This window comes from Ixodes scapularis, unplaced genomic scaffold (genome assembly GCF_016920785.2).
Source record: "Ixodes scapularis isolate PalLabHiFi unplaced genomic scaffold, ASM1692078v2 ptg001131l_1___fragment_2___debris__unscaffolded, whole genome shotgun sequence".
In the NCBI taxonomy this organism is placed as follows: Eukaryota; Metazoa; Arthropoda; class Arachnida; order Ixodida; family Ixodidae; genus Ixodes; species Ixodes scapularis.
Window position 1 is genome coordinate 42556 of NW_024610103.1, and position 23348 is coordinate 65903.

At 45.1% G+C, this 23348-nt stretch overlaps 1 protein-coding gene and 1 long non-coding RNA gene across 3 annotated transcripts; one reads left to right on the forward strand and one right to left on the reverse strand.

Moving 5' to 3' along the window:
* Window positions 1-356: 356 nt before the first annotated feature.
* Window positions 357-7632, reverse strand: LOC115320861. 2 transcript variants are annotated; one of them, XM_042288090.1, is made up of 3 exons: window positions 7119-7548; window positions 5314-5361; window positions 357-877 (listed from the first exon to the last, which is right to left on the reverse strand). In XM_042288090.1, exons 1-3 carry the CDS (start codon window positions 7263-7265, stop codon window positions 413-415), a joined length of 660 nt encoding a protein of 219 aa, XP_042144024.1. In that variant the 5' UTR covers window positions 7266-7548; the 3' UTR covers window positions 357-412. The 2 variants fall into 2 exon arrangements, 1 of the variants encoding a protein (XP_042144024.1); XR_006077185.1 differs by lacking the exon at window positions 357-877 and adding an exon at window positions 7592-7632 and having other exon boundaries at window positions 5048-5361; window positions 7067-7235.
* Window positions 7633-13349: 5717 nt separating this feature from the next.
* On the forward strand, window positions 13350-19177 carry LOC121834397. The gene is made up of 2 exons (XR_006077186.1): window positions 13350-13583; window positions 18745-19177. It is a non-coding gene; the product is annotated as an uncharacterized LOC121834397 (long non-coding RNA).
* The last annotated feature ends 4171 nt before the right edge of the window (window positions 19178-23348 follow it).

Genomic DNA, 23348 nt, shown 5'->3' on the forward strand with positions numbered 1-23348 from the left:
ATGTCCTTTTTTATTCTGTTGCTGATGTAAGAGGCGTTTTTTGGGCCTGACTCTAAGTGGCCCCGCAAAACGGGGTCGTACTTCTTTAAGATATTAACTATCTCTAAATATAGACCTTGCTCTGCGCTTTCCTTATTTTCACTGTGCCCTCTGAATGGCCTTCCTCCCTTTGAGAGAAGAACAACGATGTCAGTAAGGCGCTTTAGCACCTCACGATTTTGTTTTCGTTTTTCTTCAACTTGAGACGCTCGTCGTTCAAAGCTTTCATCCAGCATTGAACCAATCGATCTGTTTGCTTTGGAGCAATTCCATGACACAACACTGTTAAGATGGCCCTCAGACCTTTCATACTGATTAAACCTTCCTATCGCTTTCTTCCAAGCTCGAAACCCAGTTGAAACAAAGGATGGGTCTAAATGTGCTTTGGTACCACTGCCCGGCGGAAACGCCCGACCACAAAAGCAAAAGGCTGCATCTTTTGCTGGACTGTATTCAAGCCAGCTGAACTTTGCAAACCAGTGTTCACAAAAGCTGCGCTTTCGATTATTCGTTTCTGTTTGGGCATAGCTGCCCAGATGAGGCTGAAAAGGACCCCGTGCTTGCCTGGCTTGCTTGTCCAGGTCGTTAGTCGGCATTGGCAGCGACGGGTTGTCGTCAGACATTTGGTTCTGGTTGGTGGAAAGCGTTGAGCAAAATCTCGGAGGCTCATCTGGTGCATCAGCGATGTGGCTTGGCGTCGTGGCACAGCTTGGCGTTGGCACACAATTTGGCATCGTGGCACAGCATGGTGAAGTGGCGCAGTCATCAGCTTGCTGGTGGCTGGGCATCTTTTCCGGTTCATTTTGTTCATGCTGCTCTTTGCAGCTTGTTGACTGTGCTGCAAACAAATAAGAGAAGTATAACTTTTTAGTTTTCTTTTTACCTGTTAACATGGCTCTTGGAACACGCTCGAAAAGAAGTCTGAGTAAACAATTACAAAACCAACTGCGCCAATAATAAATATATATTTTTGGAAATTTTACGACAGCTTTCTCATCGACAGCTCAGCATAGTCTCTCCAAGCTAACAACTAGGGATGCCGCAAACTTTTTTTCGAATCGAAGTTTCGATGATCGAATCAAGCGGTTCGAGAGGTTCGAAAGATTTCGATTTTTCGAATTGTCTATATCGTGAAATTCGACGGAGGTCGAATTTTCGAACTTGTTAAGCTAAGAAGTTTGACGCTTTTCGAACCGTCGAACTTATTACGCTAAGAAATTCAATCTTTTTCGAACTTTCGAACTTGACTGACCAAAAAATTTGATAAATTTCGAACTTGTTTATCAAGAGTATTCGAAAAGTTTCAAACTTTTGAATTCAGAAAAGTCAGAAGTTCGACGAACTTCGAACTTCTAGGGTAAAAGTTCGACGTTCGTCGAACTTCGAAAGACCGGCGGACGGTTTCATTTGATTTAAAGTAGTGGGGTACATTCGTAATTTTTTTTTCTCGCACTTTTACACGCGGTGTTGCGTTCCTTACAAAAGACAATGTCGTTTATTTCAATTTTCTGGCATGCTTAGGTTTAAAGAAATAAATCCCCGAAGGGGCGAGGAAGGACGACGGGTTTTTGACGATTATCGTTTGTGCCAGATTTGAAGCACGCTGCAGCCGGAGCTATTTATGGTAGACATGTTATACTTTTTTAAGAATGATCTATGTATAGCTTAGGCAAGTGCCGTCTTAAGATGTGATTATTGTTATTCAACGTGAGTTTCGAAGAAATGTCCAAACATTTATCTGCATGCAATTTTGACCTAAACTTGATATTTATTTTCGTCTAAGTTGTTTGAGGTATCGCATTTAAATTAACACCACAGACAGTACATATCATTGCCATCTGCAGAATACAAAATAATATATTTATTGTTTTTTCACGTTAAGGAATAAATTAACTCATGGGAGAAGGTGTCTAACAGTGTTCAAGTTCAGCAAAGAAAAGTTTTTTTTTTCTTTTTCGCTTCACGCTTTTGGGACGTGTTTCTTTTAGCCTGTACACATCTTGGTAAAAGAAACTTGTTTCGAAGTTCTAAACCTCTGAATATGCAAGAATAGAACACTTCCGACGAATTCTTGATAGTTTTTTTTTTCTCCTGCTTTTTATTTCCGCATTTATTCTTTCTTGTTTTTTTTTTCTTGTTACTATCGGCACAGGTATTTAGGTCGAAAAGACAGCTTTGAACTTCCGAACCACTAAGCATGTGACGAGTAGTGCCTTCCGACAACGAGTTTCTAACAATGACCTTTTATGCAGTGAAGAGCGACAGTATCTATAGCTATACATAGGCATAAATAATTTCAGATTAAAATAAGCTCGACCACGCCCTCTTTCCCCGTATTGCTTTCTTTAACAGTCCGAAATACCTGCAAGGTAGAGGAGGAGGCTGAAGCCCCCTCCCCCTCCCCCCCCTCCCCCTCCTCCCCTCCTCCTCCCCCCCCCCCCCCCCCCCGCTACCCTCTTTCCCCCCGTCTTTCCTCTTCCGACGCCACTTGTATGGTAGAACGCTCCTCGACCTCGAGTTGTGTCGGCTTTCATGCTTTTTGCGAGGCGATTCCTCCGTCCCAGAAAATAAACCTCCAGGACAATTATAAACTTCACCGGGTCGGATTACTACCAGCGTGCAAGGGGTGGCGAGCAGGTTTGTCAGGTCGCTTCAAAGTTTTTCTGAGCCTCAACCTCCTGCTCGCCCCTGGCCGTTTCGAACTGGATGAGTCTCGTAAAACAGTGTGTTCGTGTAATCACAACTGCGTGATGCAGGTGTTCAACTTTTGTCCTAGAGTTTGCTGCATGGACCTCATCACTGAGACCCAGGAGCCAAAGGTAGACCTGGAAAGACCTAGCAACCTTAAAGAAAGCAGCCCTGTTTTCGAAAGAAACATGGGAGCTGTAGAACAATGGGGACCAAGATCATCTTCCAGGTTGTCGAAAACTGCATGACTTTGGTAAAATCCACCATGGCACAATGAAGCACCACCTGGGCCAGTTGTGCCCCAGACGCTTTAACTCAACTCATTTCTAGTCAGATGATGAAATTACCACTGGGCACTAACTTGATTGGCAGTTAACAAGTGAAAAAACCAGGCTATGGACCAGGAACTGAGCAGGCATTTTAAGCAGTGCAAGGATGCCCCACTCAGGCACGGGGGACACCAACCAAGATGAACCTTTAGCTTGTGCGGCAAAGTGTTGGATCAGGCCACCACCAGGGGTCAGTGTTTCTGGGGGCTTCCCTGTGCAACGGCCATGGGCTTTCTCTCTTTTCCCACACTTTCCAGTGACCATGTAACAAACATGTATGACACGGCCATGTCAATTATTCCCTAAGAAACAAATAGGTATGATCCTTGCACTCCATGGATGAAGCAGCCACCAACAATTTCAACATTGGTCTGTATGGAGTCAAAAAACAAGGAAATAAAGGAACTTCTGACACACAACTATTCTTGATGCATGCACACAATAGACTACTTCCATAAAGCCCTGCATGCAACACGGCGCGCGTTGCACTCTGGGAACTAGTTGGCCAGGGAGGAGAGTGGCATGGTTTCGGTTTCGATCGACACGTCGACCAGAGATTACACACAGAGCGTGGACTATAAACGGCCATTATCTCATGTTTTCTGGTCCCGGGAGCGTCATTTGTGGTCTATAAACTAACCTAAATGGCCAGACCTCGAAGCTTTAGCACAAGCCCGAGACGTATATAGCTTCTCTTAACACATGCTTGTTCTATTTTTGTACTTGAGCCTTTTTGTTAGCGTTTCGAGGTATCTGGACGAGCCAGTGCTGGGAATCTCGACGCTGCGAAGCTCGGGGATCTTGCTTATGTACGAATCAACAGGCTGTAGCAACCAATAAGTATGCATACATCGAGCTCGCGCCTTTACATTATATGTTGTTGATCAGGAAGTTTGTTCGTTTCGTGCGTCCATAGATGAAATATTACTTATTGCAATTACTGTTTTCTTAATACGCCTGTGTACGCGAAGTAAAACTCGGAGGTGCCATTGAAAAGCTCAATTATAACACACTTCTTATCTCTTATCTGTACTGACCCGCAGCACTGCACGAAGCGAAGTCCCCACCCACTTGCATTTTACTAATATTCAACATCGCGTATGCACGTAAAGTTATCCTGCAATCGTATAGGCACATTCGCGCATACAAACCGTTTTAAGAAAGCAAAAGTCGAGCACTTGTGTAAAAAATGTTGCACCATTCGCCAGAAGTACGCCGGACGGGTATGAACCCCTATGCGGTGCGCCAAACGAACGAAATTATTCAAAGTGCATTTGATGGTTGCTAATGGCCATAATATTTGTCATGTGTTAGCTTTCTTCCTGCCTGAGTATGCTGCGATAATTACGGACACACCGTTCAGGCACAGATCTTGGACGTCAGTAAAAGCTCGTCCAAAAAGGCTTAGCGAGGAGTAGGGGACGCTTGTTAGGGCCTCCGTCGTAGCTAGCCCATCTCCGCGTTTGCGAAAACTTAATTTTCTATCAGCATAAAATTTGAGTGGGAGATATATGATGACACGAGGAAGACATCATAGTAACTTTGGTGCAGTAGTGAGGTCGAATTTATTGCGTTTCCTTAAAAGTTTACGCGTCAACGCTGGGCTCAACTTTGATACTCCTGTGAGAATGCGGCTTGCTTTTCGCCCAATGAAGTAACAAGAAGCGGACATTTGGCAAACAAAATATGTGTAATGCTCCAGGTGACTGAATTTCACTTGTAGTTCAATGGTACTAGACGGGATTATTGAAATTGAACTCAAAGATGATGTGACTAAGCCACGTCCTACTACGTTTACATACGCACTCAAATATCCGGTGTTTCGGGAACCAAAAAAAGTGCCCCGGCTTTCGTTTTATACCGCTCAAGAATGAGTATATTGTACATTCGTAAAAAAGTCAGATAATCGAAAACGCAAGCAGTGCGTTCGGTCGCGGCGTGATAGCATGAGATGAATCTGCTCAGTCGAAACCGAAACTGAGTGGCCAACTAGTTCCCAGAATGCACTGCATGGTATTTCGCCGCAATGGGGCGCGTCGGTTTTGGAAGAAGTCCATTGGCCAGCAGTCTCCTTGCAACATCCTGGACACAGCAACAAAACCCAGCCCTTGCACCTGTTACACTGAGTACGAGCGTCTGACAAAAACTAACTCACGGAAAGGAAATGGCGGCAGTTAGGTCTACTGCAAACGAACAAACACACAGATACCTGACAATAATTAAGTCTGCAACTACAATGAAATAAAATGAGACAGACCCAAAAGCTGCAACCGATGACCATGGAGGGGACATGGGTCTCGTGCCTCTGCAAGAAAAAACACAGAAACTGCAAAATTAAAATAGGCAAGTGGATAAACCAAAAGGGTCGGAGGCCAAGCATAGGCTCCCAGAAGCGTAAAGGTGCTGCACGGTGAAGGCTCACATGGAAAGCTCATGAAGTAAAGGGATGGCTTGCAAATGTCTTAAGCAAGTGCAGAAGTGAAAAACTTAAGGATACAGAGAGAGTGCATATTTCGAGGTGTGCGAATGACACGAGGAAAGTTAACAGAAGAATGACGGGAAAAGACAAGCTAACATGGGCAGGAAGTCTCTGCATAGGCTTTCATGCAAGACACCAGGAAGGAAAGTGTAGGCTACAAACATCCACATGAAGCAAAAAAGGATGAGTGAAACATAAGCAGTGCACAGCACAAGAAGGAGGACAAGAAAAAAAAAACATGATACAGAAGAGCAAGTTTGCATGACAGCGAAAGCTTCACATAGGCCTACACGCAGAGCAGAAGAAAAAGTGCTCCCCACAAAGAACCGTAGCAAGCGTAAAAAAATTCAGAGGCTTCATGCAGCCATACGCACAGAGCACAATAAAAAGAAAAGCTTCCCACAAACATCTGAAGCAAGCGTAAAAGTAAAAGAATATTCTGGGACTTCACTCAGGCTTACATGCAGAGCATAAGAAAAAGCAAGCTTCCCACAAAGAGCTGAAGAAAGTGTGAAAAAAATTTAGATGCTTCACGCAAACTTACACGCAGAGCACAAGAAAAAGAAAGGATTCCCACAAACATCTGAAGCAAGCATGAAAAAACACCAGAGGCTTCATGCAGGCTTGCACGTAGAGCATAAGAAAAAGAGCTTCCCATAAACATCTCTAGTAAGCGTAAAAAAAACTCAGAGGCCTCACACAGGTTTACAGGCAGAGCCTAAGAAAAAAAAGCGTTCCACAAAGACCCATAGCAAGCGTAAAAAAAAATTCAGAGGCCTCAGGCAGCACACAAGAAAATGGGCTTCTTTACAGACCCATAGCAAGCATAAAAAAATTACAGATGCTTACAAGCACAGCACAAGAAACTTCCCACAAACATCTGTAGCAAGCATAAAAAAAATGCAGAGGCTTCACGTAGGCTTACATGGAGATCACAAGAAAAAGGGCCTCGCACAAACAACCGTTGCAAGAGTAAAACAAATTCAGAAGTGCCTCGGTAAACAAGGAACGTAAAAAATGAAAGCTGCCCTTAACACAAAGAAGAAAGCAAAGTAAAAAAAAATGAGAACGGGACAACAGTTTCATCAACTAAGGCAATCTAAAACACTAATTAGTTCTCCGAGGTCCTGCCATCGACTGCCGAAGTCCCTGCGTTCAGCTGCCCCAGCCGCTAACTCGCGACTTTTTTCCCGCAGGAACAGTTGCAGCCGTGCATGGCAGAATCGCCTGATGAGCTTCATTTTGATTTCATGGCAGTCGGGCAGCTGAACACATTGGCTCTCTGCAGCCATCCTCGGCGATAGGCCGTCCAGGATGCCCCGTGCATGCATCAAATCCGCAATGAGGCTGCGAAAGACACTTTCACAAATTGTGAAGAGGGCGCGTGCAGCTTCAGAGGGGCAGGTCAGAGCGTCAGGGACATAACTCTTTAGCCTGAGGAGGCTATTTGCAGGTGCCATGGGGACTTGAACAGCTGCAGCACACGTGTCACATGTAGCATTATTTTTTACAACTCCTTCGTACCACATACCCGCGTAATAGTCAAAGCTATTCTCCTCAGGTTGTGACATGGTGAGTTCTACCTCCTCAAGAAAAATGTCGGTGGGCACAGCAGGTTGTACATCCAAGTCTGCGAGGTCAGCCAGGTGAAAGGAGGCATCGTCCAGTTCGTAGGACCCTGCCTTGGACGCCTTCAGGTACTGCGAGTGTGTGATGATTTTCAAGGTCATCTTAAACTCCAAGAAGTTGGGATAGGGTTGCCCTGTCGCACTACCGAAAACAAGTTTTCATGGCAGTCCTGCGTGAATCTGGATGTGAGCACAAATGAAAAAGAATGTCTCTCAATGAGACTTTGCTGCAGGTCCAGAATGGACTTGGCAGAGAGGATTACCCCCGCCTGCACTGGCTTGAACGCCCCATCGCCAATAGTGAGGTGGAGAAAAAGATCCTTAAATTTGACCAGAAAGTCAAGGGTGTTCTTGTAGCAGGCCTCATTTTGCCTGCTGATCACAAGGACTGGGTGCCTGCTGCTCATAAGATCAAACCATTTGTTGACCTGTTCCAAGAACCAAGCCGTGGTGAGGAAGTTGGTGCTCCAGCCATGATTCTCCACCAGGAAGCGCAGGGCAGTGGCCGTGGAGTGACTGAGGACCCGTAGGGCAGTGCTCACCTACAAACACAGAACTGCTTTAGATCATCAAGTGTATGCAATGTTTGGTAAACTCGACTGAAGGAATCAATGATTTGAAACTTCCCCCTCAGTCAATAAAAGAACAGCATGGGCACTAAACGAAGAAAAGGCTGCTAACTTCCATTATTGTTGTTCATACGAATGGTATTTGCTGGTTTTTTACTAGTTTTTGCCACTCTCTTAAAGTTGGCAGTTCCACTTCATGAGCAAAGGTGATGAATGCCAGCACTGAAGTAAAGTACACTCCATGGTTACTTTGGTAGCTGTGCGTTGCTAAAAGTGTCACCGACTCCGATTTGTGAACCACTGACTGATTTTGTTGAAAACACTTTAAGGGAAGCTAAAGAGGTTCTCCAAAAAAAATGAGTTAGAGGTAAATTCTTCCGTATTTGTATCCTGCAAATTTGAATATGCACTATTTGCTCAAGAAGTATCACCCAACGCAAAGAAATATTTAAAAAATTCACTCGGCATGATGTCACGTCGAGAACTTTCACCTGGCCACCGAAGCTCAAGCACCATCTCTCGTGCAGTGTTCCGGCACATGTGACCAGCCTTGCCCAATGCAGCGCTTTTTTTATTCTCGTGAAATGGTGCGTCATCTGCTACAGACGCCTAGTTCCCGCTACAACCTTTCACGCCTGACCAACATCCGCTAAATCTTTTATGAAAGTTTATAGGTGTACTAAACTTACGTCAAAACAAACAGGCGAGTGAAAATCGTGAGCATGAGGTGAATCGCACACAATTTGTCGACCACTCAAATAAGCTTGCAATAGCTGCAGAGATTCCGAGGATCCTTGTTGCGACGCTGCTGTCTCTCAGAAATTTCCTCCTAGCTTCTTACACCTCGGGAGGGCGGGGCTTCACCGCTATGGTCAAAATGCTTTGATGGCTACTCCGGGCCTCAAATTGACAAATAATTTTAATATTCGTGATACTGGAGGCCATATGAAGATGATGCAAGTGTTTTTTAAAGGTACAAAACCGCTTTAGTTTCCCCTTAAGCAGGCACGTGCGAATAACGAATTTTATGTTTCAAGCGAATAAGAAGCTAATAGTGACTTGGGTCGAATAATTTCGAATCGCATATTGAATACTTGCTGTGCCTTTCTGATACTGCCATTGCGCTCAGCTTCCGCCATCTTGACAGTGTTGATGTCAAGATGGCGGAAGGTAGCTTAGCTTAATGGAAGCTAACCTAAGTTAGCTTCCAGTCGTGTGTAACTAGCTTAGCTAGCTATAAACAAGCTGAGCTACATGCTAACTTAGCTTAGCACTCTTACCTTAGTACACATTTTTCAAAACATGATAGTATTTGAGTGATGAATAAGTGTGAACGAGTATGAATAAAAAGTCATTTTAGATATGATATAAAGACTATCATACCTAAAACACCTAATATCAAGGGGCACACAGTAATCCACTGAAATGAGGTTAGACAAGAGTAATTTTGAGTATGTTTTGTTCACATTCTCAAGGATGTGCGTAAATTCTGCAGTTGTTAATCGAAGCAACAAATGAAGCTTGTCATTTAGTTCTCCTTGTCAACAGCATTTTTCCTGTAGAGTAGTGCACAAACTCAGCATGTGAGCAATGATTATACTTTGTAAAGGAAAATCTAGCTGGTTTCATTTAGGTTATTCTCAAGTATCTGCCTACCCACTGCCAAGGCTCAGTTAATTCTGATATAAATTACTGAATGACTCTCGCTTCAAATAAATCAAGCCTTACATAGAGATTGTAAGTAGATGAGAGATTTGTCAGTCCTCTTGCTATACCCAAATATTCGTTTTAAATTTTAGACTAAAGAAATGATGAGCAATGATGCACACTGCTTGACAGGACCTCACTTGTAGAGTAACACATATTCATGGTAAAAGCCAGTTTTTTTTTTTTTTGGCCTTGAGGTAAGCACTCATATTGACCAGGAACATGAACAATCATTACGCTACGTTACAATGTTTTCCTGAATTCGTCGCACACGCGCGTGACCTCTTCTTCTCTGGAGGTGTGCCTTCCACTCAATGCACAATCGCAGTGCCTGCAAAATACGCACGATCATGGTGTTTTCTCTGTAAGTGTCGCTTCTGCACAGCACACCGGTGCTCGTTAAGAAGCGCACTCAACTGCGCTAACTCGCTGCAATCGCGACTTTGCCAGCACTTAGAAACTGTGCACATCACCGAACGAACGGCACGCGGCCAACTCATTGCGAGTCCCAAGGGCAACTGATAAGAGCGCTAGAGCGATCTCGACATCACAGGACACAGGACACACACGATTGGTAGGTGAGATGATGACGTTTTATTCTAGTAGGGCCGGGCCAATCACGGGATGCAGATTAGACCTACCTTCCACTACATTAATGGGACGCTTAGTACCTGGGAATGGTGACTAGAATGACGTCACGTGAGAACTGTGTATAGCCATAGGCCGGGGATGGCAACATGTGCAGCATGTGCTGAGCTGTAAACAATGTTTAATTTTGGCCATTCGTGTGCAGAGATTAGTCATGAGCTGCCCAAATGTTTGCCGAGGCACTTATTGTCACAAACCCAAGTCAAGTGTTCATGCAGTGCTCGTATGGAATCCATAAGCCTCATTCGACCATCATCACCACAGTGTGCTCTCCTAGACACCGTCAGCATAATTACCTCCATGGTCACATCAGCAAGGTTACAAAAATTGGGAGTGAAGGAAACACTCCCCCTCTAAACTTGAATTCACATCTCGACACGTGCAAGATACTGAGGTCAAACTAGTGCTGTATGCCTGCGATGAGAGAATCATTCCAACACAATATCAATAATCTACCCCTTCATACCACACTGCAACTAAGTGAAAAAGGAACCATGACACCAACTTATCATTTAAAAATAAATTGTGTAAAATACAAAAATACTACAGTTACTAACAAGGATATTATATCTGCAAATAATCAACAGGGAGCTTTGAAGCATTTGAGTAGCCTGACAACAAACTTGCCTTCAAGCCGCTGCCCCAGAGTTCTAGACGACGGCAATGGGAAGCTCCCCTCCAGTAGCAAGTCGTAGCCCAAGCTGCCACATGCAGATCGCATCTGCAGCGACTTCTTCACCGTCTCATTAGACCGCTTGGACCCCCTGTTGCTGGATCTCGATAGAGCTGCCAGTTGGTCCGCAGTGAAGAACTTGTGCAAGTGAGACCGGAATGTCGCTTCCTTTGTCTTTTGTAAGGCAGCCTGCCTCACCAAGCGATGATTCTCGTTCTCCAGCTGCTTGATCTTCCGGCTCATCTGAAGAAAGACATCTTCAGTGAGCCTAGGTGAAACAGGTGATGGAGAAAGAGGCTGTAGGGTTCGCTCAGAAGTCTTGGCCGCTGGTTGCCACAAACACGGTACAAGAATTGGGTGTTGCCCACCTCATGAGATCACTCCAAGCAGTGCAAGAACCATGACACACACCCAGCTGGTGGAGGCCGCCCACACCAAGGTGCCGAGGGCAGCTGCGCTGGCCTGGCCGCGCTGGTTGTCACTGGTCACCTGCAGCGAAGGGTGCGGTGGTATTGCTACACGGGGGTACGCAGGACCCTGGAAGATGCTTGCGAAGCACGCCCCGCTGGTGGTGGGGAGCGGCTGCGCTAGCAGGCCGCCCTGCAGGGCCGCTCCAGAGGTCCTGGCTGCTGGTTGCTGCAAACACGGTACGAGAATCGGGTGATTCCCACCTCACAAGATCACTCCAAGCCGTGCAAGAACCACATACCCAGCTGGTGGAGTCTCCGACACCAAGGTGCCGCGGGCAGCTGAGCTGGCCTGGCCGCGCTGGTTGTCACTGGTCACCTGCGGCGAAGAGCGTGGTGGTATTGCTACACGAGGGTACGCAGGACCCTGGAAGATGCTTACGAAGCACGCCCCGCTGGTGGTGGGGAGCGGCTGCGTCAGCAGGCCGACCTGCAGGGTCGCTCCGGAGGTCCTGGCCGCTGGTTGCTGCAAACACGGTACGAGAATCTTGTTTTGCAGAAATATGGGTTCGAGAATAAATGTATTTGCCGCCCTTTCTCTCTTCATGCTGGCCGAGCGGAGAGGGACGAAGGCTTCTTTGTATTTACCTCGGGGTGAAAGATAATCCTCAAGGGCGACAAAAGTGGTTTTGGGGGAGCTCTAAGTCACTGCGACACAATAAGCCAACGGGACGCAGTGGACGTGCCTGCGGCCAGGGAACTCTCGTCTTTTAGCCATGCACTCTCGAACCACTAATTCTGCAAATGGTCCACTGGGTGTTGCCCACCTCACGAGATCACTCCAAGCCATGCAAGAACCATGACAGATACTTAGCTGGTGAGGCTGTCATAACATTACAAGGCAGCTGAGAGTGATGAATGCCTCATGCATTAACTTAATAGAAGCAACAGAATATGAGTTATTGGGTTTTGACTTACATTTCCATGAGGCGGGGTTTTGTGCTGTGTCAGGCTGCAACACTGAATGATGGTGTCTCATGCACTCTTGCACAAGGACCACTCCGATTTAAAAAAAAAAAAAAAGGTCTCTGACATGGAACAGAGATGTCAACAGCCTACCAAGTCCACATTATTATAGGTCACCTGAGCCTCTTTCAAATCATATCAGTAAAAACATCTTAACACAAGATAAATTATTGCTTTTAATTCACTCTCATAATCTAGGTAAACACCAAAAGAACAAAAATCTCACTTATCCTAGTTACACACACTCACTTGACTTTCAGAATGCAGAAACAAGCTCGGAACAGCTGTGGCTTTTAGCCTCCTCCAGCCGTCAGAGCACCTCGTCTGGAATTGAGAGGGCTCGAAGTGGTCCTGCAGCGAATAACGTTTTGGTAGACGTCAAAACTGTGTATTCAGCCGCTCGCGTCACAGTACAGTTATTCCGCTGACGAGAGGCTCACGCTTTCAAAATACGCGATCTTACAAATCCATCATCGCACGACCGCCACAGGCCTGAACCACTCGTCTTTCTGCGGTGAAGCGAAAGCGCACAGGACGCTTCCACGGCAGTAGACAATAGATCACAAAATACACGGTTTTGTCACAGTGCACTCGCGTCCACCGTGCTCGCGTCACAATATTAACAATGAACAATACCTCACCTCGCAAAAGTACGTTCTGTCGGGAGGTTTCCACCCCGCGCCACGCTTGATTCCTGAAAGCCACAGTTTCCGTCTCCTCGGGGATTTCGGCAGCTTGAACAAGCGAATTCCCCTGGAAGCTCTGTTCCGGCACTTCAGAGCACAACAACGACCCATTTTTCAAACAAGACCGGAACGGCGGAACTCCCGCGGTTACACAAACTTTTGTTTACGTTATTTCAACGCACGTGTCCGCGTGCGCATTCGTTTATTCTACCATTAAAGAAGGCTACGACGAAAAGCTCACATGCACCAAGTTTTCAGTCACCAAGCGTTAACTTTTTTAACTCTAGCGACGCTAAAATGAAATTACCGAACCCTGCTTTACTTTTGAGGCTCACGACCACCGCTAGGGGAGGTTTTGCGGCTTGTGATTGGCCACGAGCGGCCTGTCAATCAACTATTCGACCAATAGATTTTCGCCCCATTGATACCAATGAATGGCCAAACTCTCCCAATATACGGCTCTGCCCGACTTTTTTCCTTCTCTTTCCCTCTCCTCCTCGCTCATCCTCCTCCGCTTTCCTTTGTTCCCAGAGGCCGGCCCCAGTGTGGTTTCCGTTGTGCTTGGGAGCAGTCGCGTAGTCGCCCGTGTCCAGCTCCTTCTTTGTTCTTTGTTCCGAAATCGGTCTTCTTCTTCTTCGGACCCCGAACGTCGCCTCACGCTTCCTGCCTTCGTCAAAGGGCCTCCTTTCGTTCGACACATTGGGGTAAGTGTACGTCCATTATACTATCCTTTAATTTCGAGTTTTTGATTATTTGGCAAACGAAAGTGATTTGAGTTTTTCAGCAAAAAAAGAAGAATAATTCGTTTAAAACCAAGTGCTTTTCACACCTATTGGAGAATTTCATTAGCTTTCGGAAAATATATACTTCGATATGCGTAAAAGTATTTCTCGTTGCGTTAGAGAGTGAAGCAGGTGAAGCGGGAATTAAGAATCTCTATCTCCGTTTATTATTACATTTTTTAACTTGTTTTTCTGTGCTCTTGGCGCGCACGTTTCTTTAGCGGCACACGAAATTGTCATCTCACTTCGTTCTCTTCTGTACAGAACAATTAGCAATGTCTGTCGCACGTTGTCACAGGCTCGTCCGGGGTTGGTAAGAGAAGGGTCGGGAGAAAGAAAGTTCTACGAGGCCTAGAGATTCCCCGGCATATGTCGTGACGAGGCTCGTTTCCTGGCTTGTGTAGCCGCTCAGTCCAGGGACGGGGTGGCGTAGATGCTCGTGCCTCCGCTGTTCCCTTCGCACCGTGCGTAGCTCCCGGTTCAGGTGGTCGATACCGGGACACAGCCGGTCAGATCCTCGAAGCGGTTGCCGAACGTCGCGGCTCGTGCTGTAGAAGAGAACGAAGTGCCAGGCATTTTTAGAAAATGTCATATTTCTACCTTTGCATTTGGTGAACCGCGCGCTGAAATCTTTTTTCTAACTCGACTCCGCTTAGAACGCGCACGCCGGGCCACCTAGGGTGCCTTCATGCGCGCTTTGCTTAGGGTGGTGGCATGTCGCCATTTTGTCACACACGTTTATTTTTTTGTTGAGAAGCAGGTGAAAGAGCGTGTCCCTGCACGCGCTTGTGGCGCTGACTGTGCTATGGCGACATTTTGTTTTCGTCGATTTCTTTGTATTTTGCCCGTGAGCGCGTGCTGTCGGCATCTGGTACTACAAAGGGTGGCATCACCCTAAACAGGACATTCAGGCACCCTAGGGCCACCCCTTGCCTGGGCCCCCTGACCCACTTAGCTCTTTGAGACTGTATCCGTTATCTTTCCTTTCTTTGGCGTTGCTTCTTGTCGGGTGCGTTCTTTGTCTGCTTCTATAGACGCTTTGCAGCAGCTGTGAATGGACGCCGCCATAACTGACCTTCAGTTTTTGTTTCCTCGTATTTCGTTTATTTCACGTCATCATTACCATAGCAGGCCAGGTTATTGAAACATTAGATTCAACTGTGTCCTTTTCTAAAGCATCGGCCTTTGTGGAGGATCGTCAACTACCGTTTCAGTTGCTCGGCATCTCGGTAAGACAAGAGAAGGTCAGCCATGGCGGCTGTAATTTGGCGCGTGTGTAAAGCGTCTATACTTTGTTTCACCTTATCTGCGAGCGAAGCCAAAGCTAAAAGCACGAGACCAGCGCTTTTTGCGTTTCTCCCCAGCTCGCGCGCTCGAGCAAAGCCTGAACGCACGGAGCTTTCGTGCTCGCGCTTCCAGCTTTGCCCTCGCTCGCACATAAGGTGAAACGAAGTATAGCTTTGATTTTTATCGGGAGAGTCCGATTTTTAGCGGGAGAGTCCGGAGCGCGCTCGAGCCGCGATTCGATCGTCTAAGATCAGGCAAAAATTAAAAATAAAAACGAACTACTCGCTTCACAAGAATCTTATTATTCTGTGCTCTTAGCGCACACGTTTCGCTAACGGCACACGAAATTAAGAATCTCTATCTACTTTTATTATTACCTTATTTTAACTTAAATCGACCAGCCACCCAGAGCACCCGAAAACTAGTTTGGCTGGTTAGATCGAAATATGAAGAAGAATAATTCCGTTTAAAATCAAATAATTTTTACACCTATTGGACAAGTTCATTAGCTTTCGGAAAATATATACTTCGATATGCGTACAACTATTTTTTCTTGGGTTAGAGAGTGAAGCGGTTGAGTCCGGAAAGCGCGCTCGAGCCGCGATCCGATCGTCTAAGATCAGGCAAAAATTAAAAATAAAAGTGAACTACTACCTTTAGAACAGTCTCTTTTTCTGTGCTCTTAGCGCACACGTTTGTCTAACGGCACACGAAATTAAGAATCTCTATCTACTTTTATTATTACCTTTTTTTAACTTAAATCGACCAGCCACCCAGAGCACCCGAAAACTAGTTTGGCTGGTTAGATCGAAATATGAAGAAGAATAATTCCGTTTAAAATCAAATAATTTTTACACCTATTGGACAAGTTCATTAGTTTTCGGAAAATATATACTTCGATATGCGTACAACTATTTTTTCTTGGGTTAGAGAGTGAAGCGGTTGAGTCCGGAAAGCGCGCTCGAGCCGCGATCCGATCGTCTAAGATCAGGCAAAAATTAAAAATAAAAGTGAACTACTACCTTTAGAACAGTCTCTTTTTCTGTGCTCTTAGGGCACACGTTTGTCTAACGGCACACGAAATTAAGAATCTCTATCTACTTTTATTATTACCTTTTTTTAACTTAAATCGACCAGCCACCCAGAGCACCCGAAAACTAGTTTGGCTGGTTAGATCGAAATATGAAGAAGAATAATTCCGTTTAAAATCAAATAATTTTTACACCTATTGGACAAGTTCATTAGCTTTCGGAAAATATATACTTCGATATGCGTACAACTATTTTTTCTTGGGTTAGAGAGTGAAGCGGTTGAGTCCGGAAAGCGCGCTCGAGCCGCGATCCGATCGTCTAAGATCAGGCAAAAATTAAAAATAAAAGTGAACTACTACCTTTAGAACAGTCTCTTTTTCTGTGCTCTTAGGGCACACGTTTGTCTAACGGCACACGAAATTAAGAATCTCTATCTACTTTTATTATTACCTTTTTTCAACTTAAATCGACCAGCCACCCAGAGCACCCGAAAACTAGTTTGGCTGGTTAGATCGAAATATGAAGAAGAATAATTCCGTTTAAAATCAAATAATTTTTACACCTATTGGACAAGTTCATTAGCTTTCGGAAAATATATACTTCGATATGCGTACAACTATTTGTTCTTGGGTTAGAGAGTGAAGCGGTTGAGTCCGGAAAGCGCGCTCGAGCCGCGATCCGATCGTCTAAGATCAGGCAAAAATTAAAAATAAAAGTGAACTACTACCTTTAGAACAGTCTCTTTTTCTGTGCTCTTAGGGCACACGTTTGTCTAACGGCACACGAAATTAAGAATCTCTATCTACTTTTATTATTACCTTTTTTCAACTTAAATCGACCAGCCACCCAGAGCACCCGAAATCTAGTTTGGCTGGTTAGATCGAAATATGAAGAAGAATAATTCCGTTTAAAATCAAATAATTTTTACACCTATTGGACAAGTTCATTAGCTTTCGGAAAATATATACTTCGATATGCGTACAACTATTTTTTCTTGGGTTAGAGAGTGAAGCGGTTGAGTCCGGAAAGCGCGCTCGAGCCGCGATCCGATCGTCTAAGATCAGGCAAAAATTAAAAATAAAAGTGAACTACTACCTTTAGAACAGTCTCTTTTTCTGTGCTCTTAGGGCACACGTTTGTCTAACGGCACACGAAATTAAGAATCTCTATCTACTTTTATTATTACCTTTTTTTAACTTAAATCGACCAGCCACCCAGAGCACCCGAAAACTAGTTTGGCTGGTTAGATCGAAATATGAAGAAGAATAATTCCGTTTAAAATCAAATAATTTTTACACCTATTGGACAAGTTCATTAGCTTTCGGAAAATATATACTTCGATATGCGTACAACTATTTTTTCTTGGGTTAGAGAGTGAAGCGGTTGAGTCCGGAAAGCGCGCTCGAGCCGCGATCCGATCGTCTAAGATCAGGCAAAAATTAAAAATAAAAGTGAACTACTACCTTTAGAACAGTCTCCTTTTCTGTGCTCTTAGGGCACACGTTTGTCTAACGGCACACGAAATTAAGAATCTCTATCTACTTTTATTATTACCTTTTTTCAACTTAAATCGACCAGCCACCCAGAGCACCCGAAAACTAGTTTGGCTGGTTAAATCGAAATATGAAGAAGAATAATTCCGTTTAAAATCAAATAATTTTTACACCTATTGGACAAGTTCATTAGCTTTCGGAAAATATATACTTCGATATGCGTACAACTATTTTTTCTTGGGTTAGAGAGTGAAGCGGTTGAGTCCGGAAAGCGCGCTCGAGCCGCGATCCGATCGTCTAAGATCAGGCAAAAATTAAAAATAAAAGTGAACTACTACCTTTAGAACAGTCTCTTTTTCTGTGCTCTTAGCGCACACGTTTGTCTAACGGCACACGAAATTAAGAATCTCTATCTACTTTTATTATTACCTTTTTTCAACTTAAAGAAAAAAGGAGCAGTGTGTTTAACCCTCCTGGAAAAGCGAACGCCGGCATCGCGCGTGACGGGCGGCGTGCTTTCAAGTTTTATTTAAACGCGTACAGAAGCTTATTTAATCGCAAACTAAGGCGCTAATTGTTCGCTACCTATCGTCCGAGGCAGGCACTTCTAGCACTGATAAAACGAAGTCAGCCGCTATTCGAACGTCCGATTAAGGATTGCGCAATATTGTTTTGCTCGTATTTCTTAATTTCTTGCTGTAATAGGTTTGGTAGGGTCCAAATACGTTTTTTTTTTATTATCTTGCATCGTAAAATCAGCGTTCGAGCGTGTTGGGTTTTCGCTGGGCGCGCTGATTAATTTCATCGGCGCTTCGGTAATCGAGTTCGGTGCTGTTCGTTTGTAAGTTTCTAAACGCAGACGGTGTTCATTAACGGTGCCGCGAAAGAAGTGTGTGTGTTTGCTAGACGCGGGGAAAGAGCTTTTAAAGCAAAGAATAGCAAAAAGAAAAACGCCCCAGAGTAGCTATTGCACAAAGAGGAGCAGTCCCCGCTGCAAGGCAGGGAAGAAGAGATTAAAGCAGACCGCCAGACAGAGGCTGTCAATCAAGTCGGGCGCCAAGAACGCAGCCGACAAGAAGCCCAAAAAAAAGATACTAGCGTGTCCCGAAGGAGGGAAAGGAGGAGCGGTTTCGGCGGGCGGGCAGCAGCGCCAGGCCAGGCTTTGCTAGTGGCGTGAGCTTTCCCCGAAACTCTGCCGTCTGCTACAGCTCGTTTGTCCCTTGGGCGACCGTTGGAGCCGACTTCTTGCACGAATTCTTTTGTTCTTTTCAGGGGAAACACGGAATTCGGCGGCGCCGAGCTAGGAAGCCGGCCTCTACGAACTCAAACGTTTCATCACTCTCTGACGCACGGAAGAAAAGAAAAAAAGATATGTGTATGGCGTAAGAACGTTCGGTGCATCTTTAATGTAGGGCGCTAAAGATTGTCTTTTTGTGCAGCGCAAGAGCGAGTTGCACGGCTGGCCCTCCGTTTCAAGTGACCTCCTTCAGCTGCGGATGACCTGTGCTTAATCAAGACCGCTTGAATGGCAACTGAGAACTTGCTCCAAGCAAAAAGTGTTTTTATGAAATCGTGTTAGCTCGTGCGAATTCACTGAATAGGAACAAGTGTGTTTTCATCGAGACAGCTCGTCCGGAAACTTGCATTGTCGGCCTAATAAAGTTTGACGTCAAGCCTAATAAAACGTGAGGTTAAAACGGAGAAATCTGTTGTTTTGTGTTTTGCTGGTGAGGACGAAGCCCCTGCTGTGCACACCTGCGGAAACGAAGTAAGTCCCTTATCAGTTTGTTCAGAGATTTGATTTTTTCCCGTGGTAATCGTGAAAAAAAAAAAAAAAAAAAAAAAGCGCGAGGACATAAATTCTTCTTTCTTATGTTTGAGCTTATTGCAAGACGCTATGAGCGGCGTTCTGTTATATCTATACATAGCCTTTGAACTTGTGTTTTTTCTTCTTTCTTTTTGTGATCTCCAGTGTACCAGATTTGTCGGTTTACTGTTATTTTTTTGTTCCTTCTCGTCGCACCCTGCTTGGGGATTGGAAATGGCCTGCAGTGTAAATGAACAAAAACCAAATATAAAAAAAAAGAATTTAAATACTTCCCGACGCCATAGGGTCTTGATCTGCTTACAAATGCATTTAAATACTCTTTTTCCCAGAACCATAACAGAATGAAACAGCCTACCTCATCGCAGATTTGTATCTGACAATGTTTTGCAGTCGATGGAGCGTTTGTTTGATGTGTAACCCTTTGCATGGTGTTTTAATTTTTCTCTTGCCCACTACTGCCATTCCTCCCAACTTTGTTGTGAGCTATTACATTACAATTTTCCCCTGTTCCGCTCTCCCATTTTACGGATTACCTGGTGTTGCGTTTTTAATATAATATAACAATCTGAGGTTAAACGGACAAAGAGGCCCCTGCTGTGCACACCTGCGGAAACGAAGTAAGTACCTTATCAGTGTTATTCAGAAATTTGATTGTTTCCAATGGTAATCGTGAAAAAAAAAAAAAAGAAATGTGTTTTTTTATGTGTGTGCTCGCCCAAAAGCGAGCACATACATTCTTTTAATGTTCTCTGTTGCGCTTATTGCAAGACGCTGTCAGCGGCGTTGTATTATCTATACAGCCTTTGAACTTGCGTTTTCTCTTCTTTTTTTGTATCTCTGTACTTTGTATTCAAGTATATCAATCCACAAGTGCTAGCTGGGTCATTTATTTTAACCAGGCGAGTGGGATGTTCCGAGGAACATTATAGGCGCGTCTCATCGATGTAGCTAATCTAATAAGAAAGTGTTGATTAAAAAGTTTACGTGTAAGGCTTCATTCTGTGGTGTTGTGATTTGGCATATCCTCGTATAAAGAAAACTACGATAGTTGGAAGGTTCTAATTCGCAGCGAATGATCGCGCTCTGAATTTAGACGCACTTAAATTTTCATCGCTCCAGCTCGTCTAGAACTCGTTATACTCGCGAAAACAGGTTTTTGGGACTCTGCTTGGAGATTAAGAACCCCGACCAAGTTCAATCGTTCACCCGTGAATATTCAAGACCGCTGGAGTGCATTCATCGATCGTGGTCGTGAAAACAACATCGTAGGAAAATGTGTGTGCAGTGAAACCGTGTCAGCTCATCTCAATCGAGACTTTTCGATCAACAGGGACGGTCTCCCGAGCACGAGTGGATTGATATTCTTCAAAGAGCTGCCGCCCCCGCTCGTAATTAGAAAACAATTATAGGTACAACTATCAAATTGTTGGGGAAGGGTCTCGCACCAGGTAGGACTGTTTGTGTGTCAAATTTCTTCGAGATAGCAAACGCAAAAGTTGTTTTATCGACCTATTAAAACCGCTCGGAGAACTCGGCTGATTTCTGGTGTTTTTTCTGTTTTTTTTTTGTTTTTTTTTGCGTGTTTTTTTTGTAGTGTTAATTCTAAAAGAGAGATGCCGTAAATATCGCCCAATACCTCAACAAAAAACAAAAGTCCGAAGAAAAAAAAAAAAAACTCTCTCGGGGGATTGAACTAAGATCCTGCTGTGTACGAAGCGCACATCTTACCCACTGAGCTAATCCACAGCTGGGAATAGGCGTGTTTACAATCCGTTTTATACGAGACCCAATAGGCGACTACTGCCGGCACTTGTTCCCCCCCCCCCCCCGGTTATTCTGCCGGCTGCCGGCAGAATAGACACTTCCTTCATTAATACTGGTCGTATCTCATCGCCGCTAGCACCGATGTGTTCCTTGTTCTGTCTAGACTCTATGGACACCACTTTGAACGAGTGAAATAAAAGCTTTCGCGAAGCTACGACGCTTTTACCGTGGGCATGGTCATGGCGGCCAATTCTTATTTCCGAACCTGTGTTCGGACCTCCGAGGCTGAATTTTCGTTTCCGAGCCGCGATGTTGGTGTCAAACGTGAGCACGCGTTCCGTAGAAGACCCGACGACTGTAGTTTGCCTCGGATCGAGTCGATAGATTACTGTACGAGCACTGATGCGACTTCCCGCACGAAAGCAGTCATTTTCAGGTTCGATATTGCTCACCGCTTCATCATTTGCTACCACAATTTGCTTTTTTGTTCTGAAGCGCTCCCTCGGGTAAAAGGAACGTTCGCTATGCGCGCGAGATTATTTTAATTCATTCATCTGGTGCGGCGCGCGCTCGGCGGAGCGGCTGGTCGTTTGAAGGCTCACCAGAGCGCGAGCAAGACTTCGAAGAGCTGCCGCTCGCTCGTAATTAGAAAACCATTATAGGTACGTACAACTATCAAATTGTTGGGGAAGGGACAAATACACATATGTGCTGCAAGAGGGCCTCCACACAACCCTACAGAGCTTTTTGTAGACATGCCCCTACAGTACAACTGGCCCGACACTTTCTATTTTGTCCCCTTCTGCACTTTCTGGCGCAAGATGAGCTAAAGTGAAGCACGAGTAACCTTCTAGGTTGCTATCTGTTCAGTTTGAACCCTCAAGCTACGTCCCTTTTCCCTCGACGGCCAAAATTTGAACGCAGGCATGGTTACTGCGGAATACAAAAAGTCTGCCTTTTGTCTCCGAGGGACGTTCATTCTGTGTTATGGTCGTCTTTTCCAGAGACGGTGAGGACAAATACACATCTGTGCTGCAAGAGGGCCTCCACACAACCCTACAGAGCTTTTTGTAGACATGCCCCTACAGTACAACTGGCCCGACACTTTCTATTTTGTCCCCTTCTGCACTTTCTGGCGCAAGATGAGCTAAAGTGAAGCACGAGTAACCTTCTAGCTTGCTACCTGTTCAGTTTGAACCCTCAAGCTACGTCCCTTTTCCCTTGACGGCCAAAATTTGAACGCAGGCATGGTTACTGCGGAATATCAAAAGTCTGCCTTTTGTCTCCGAGGGACGTCCACTTTGCACAGCCAGGATAACGCTGTCCGCAGTCGTGCTGGGACGTCCTTGCTGCGGCTTGGCCGACACATTTGTTTTCTCGGCTTCCGTACTTTCCCACGTCGGCTTGTTTCAAGTCCAGCTACAGCATTCTTGTCGAATGGTACCTGTGAGTTCTGAAGGCTTGATGTCGACCTGTATTCTCTGCACAGCCCCCTACGGGGTTCTGCAGAAAGCCCCGTCTTAGTAAATCACGTAGGTTTTCAATGAAGTGTGTCTCCACATCTTACGGGGGTGGGCAAGCAACACCGAGGACACAGTCTTCTTGTCTGCAGTGCCTCTTTATTCTCAGACACTTCAAAACCCCACGCCCCTGTTCAAAGGCTCGAAAAATCAGGACTACCTTCAGCTTTTGCGTTCGTACATAAACTTTGACACCAGCTCTGTTAACCAACCTGGGCTCGTTCATTACAGGAGGAAAGCAAGCACTCGTATCAAAAATGAATCGTCGCTCTAGCACTCTTCGTCCCATCGTCCCATCTCCATGAATCGTCCCATCTCCATGACTTGCACGGCCTGTAAATTACTAGAACATATCATAACCAAACAACTCGTTTCTTTCTCAGAAATGCATAACGTTCTAAACCCCAACCAACATGGTTTCCGCAGTGGCCTGTCAACGGTAACCCAGTTGATTGAATTTCACCATGAATTAGCCACTTACGTTAACAACCGTACGCAGGTTGATGCAGTTTTCATCGACCTGTCGAAGGCATTCGACCGGGTACCTCACCGCAGACTGATTAAGACATTAATAGATCTCGGAGTTCCCTTTTCTTTGACTAAGTGGATCAACGCATATCTTTCAAACCGTCAACAATTTGTGGATATAAATGGTACTTACTCAGGGCTGTTAGATGTTCATTCTGGGGTGCCCCAAGGTTCTGTCTTAGGGCCCCTACTTTTTTTAACTTACGTTAACAGTTTGTTCCCATCCAATGAAGATG

What these genes read in the sequence shown, in the direction of transcription:
- LOC115320861 (XM_042288090.1), bottom strand. Translation starts at nt 7,265, where the DNA reads ATGACCTTGAAAATCATCACACACTCGCAGTACCTGAAGGCGTCCAAG. An exon ending in CCGACATTTTTCTTGAGGAG is followed by an intron (nt 5,362 to 7,118) that starts GTAGAACTCACC and finishes TTTTTCTTGCAG; the next exon opens with AGGCACGAGACCCATGTCCC. An exon ending in TCATCGGTTGCAGCTTTTGG is followed by an intron (nt 878 to 5,313) that starts GTCTGTCTCATT and finishes ATTTGTTTGCAG; the next exon opens with CACAGTCAACAAGCTGCAAA.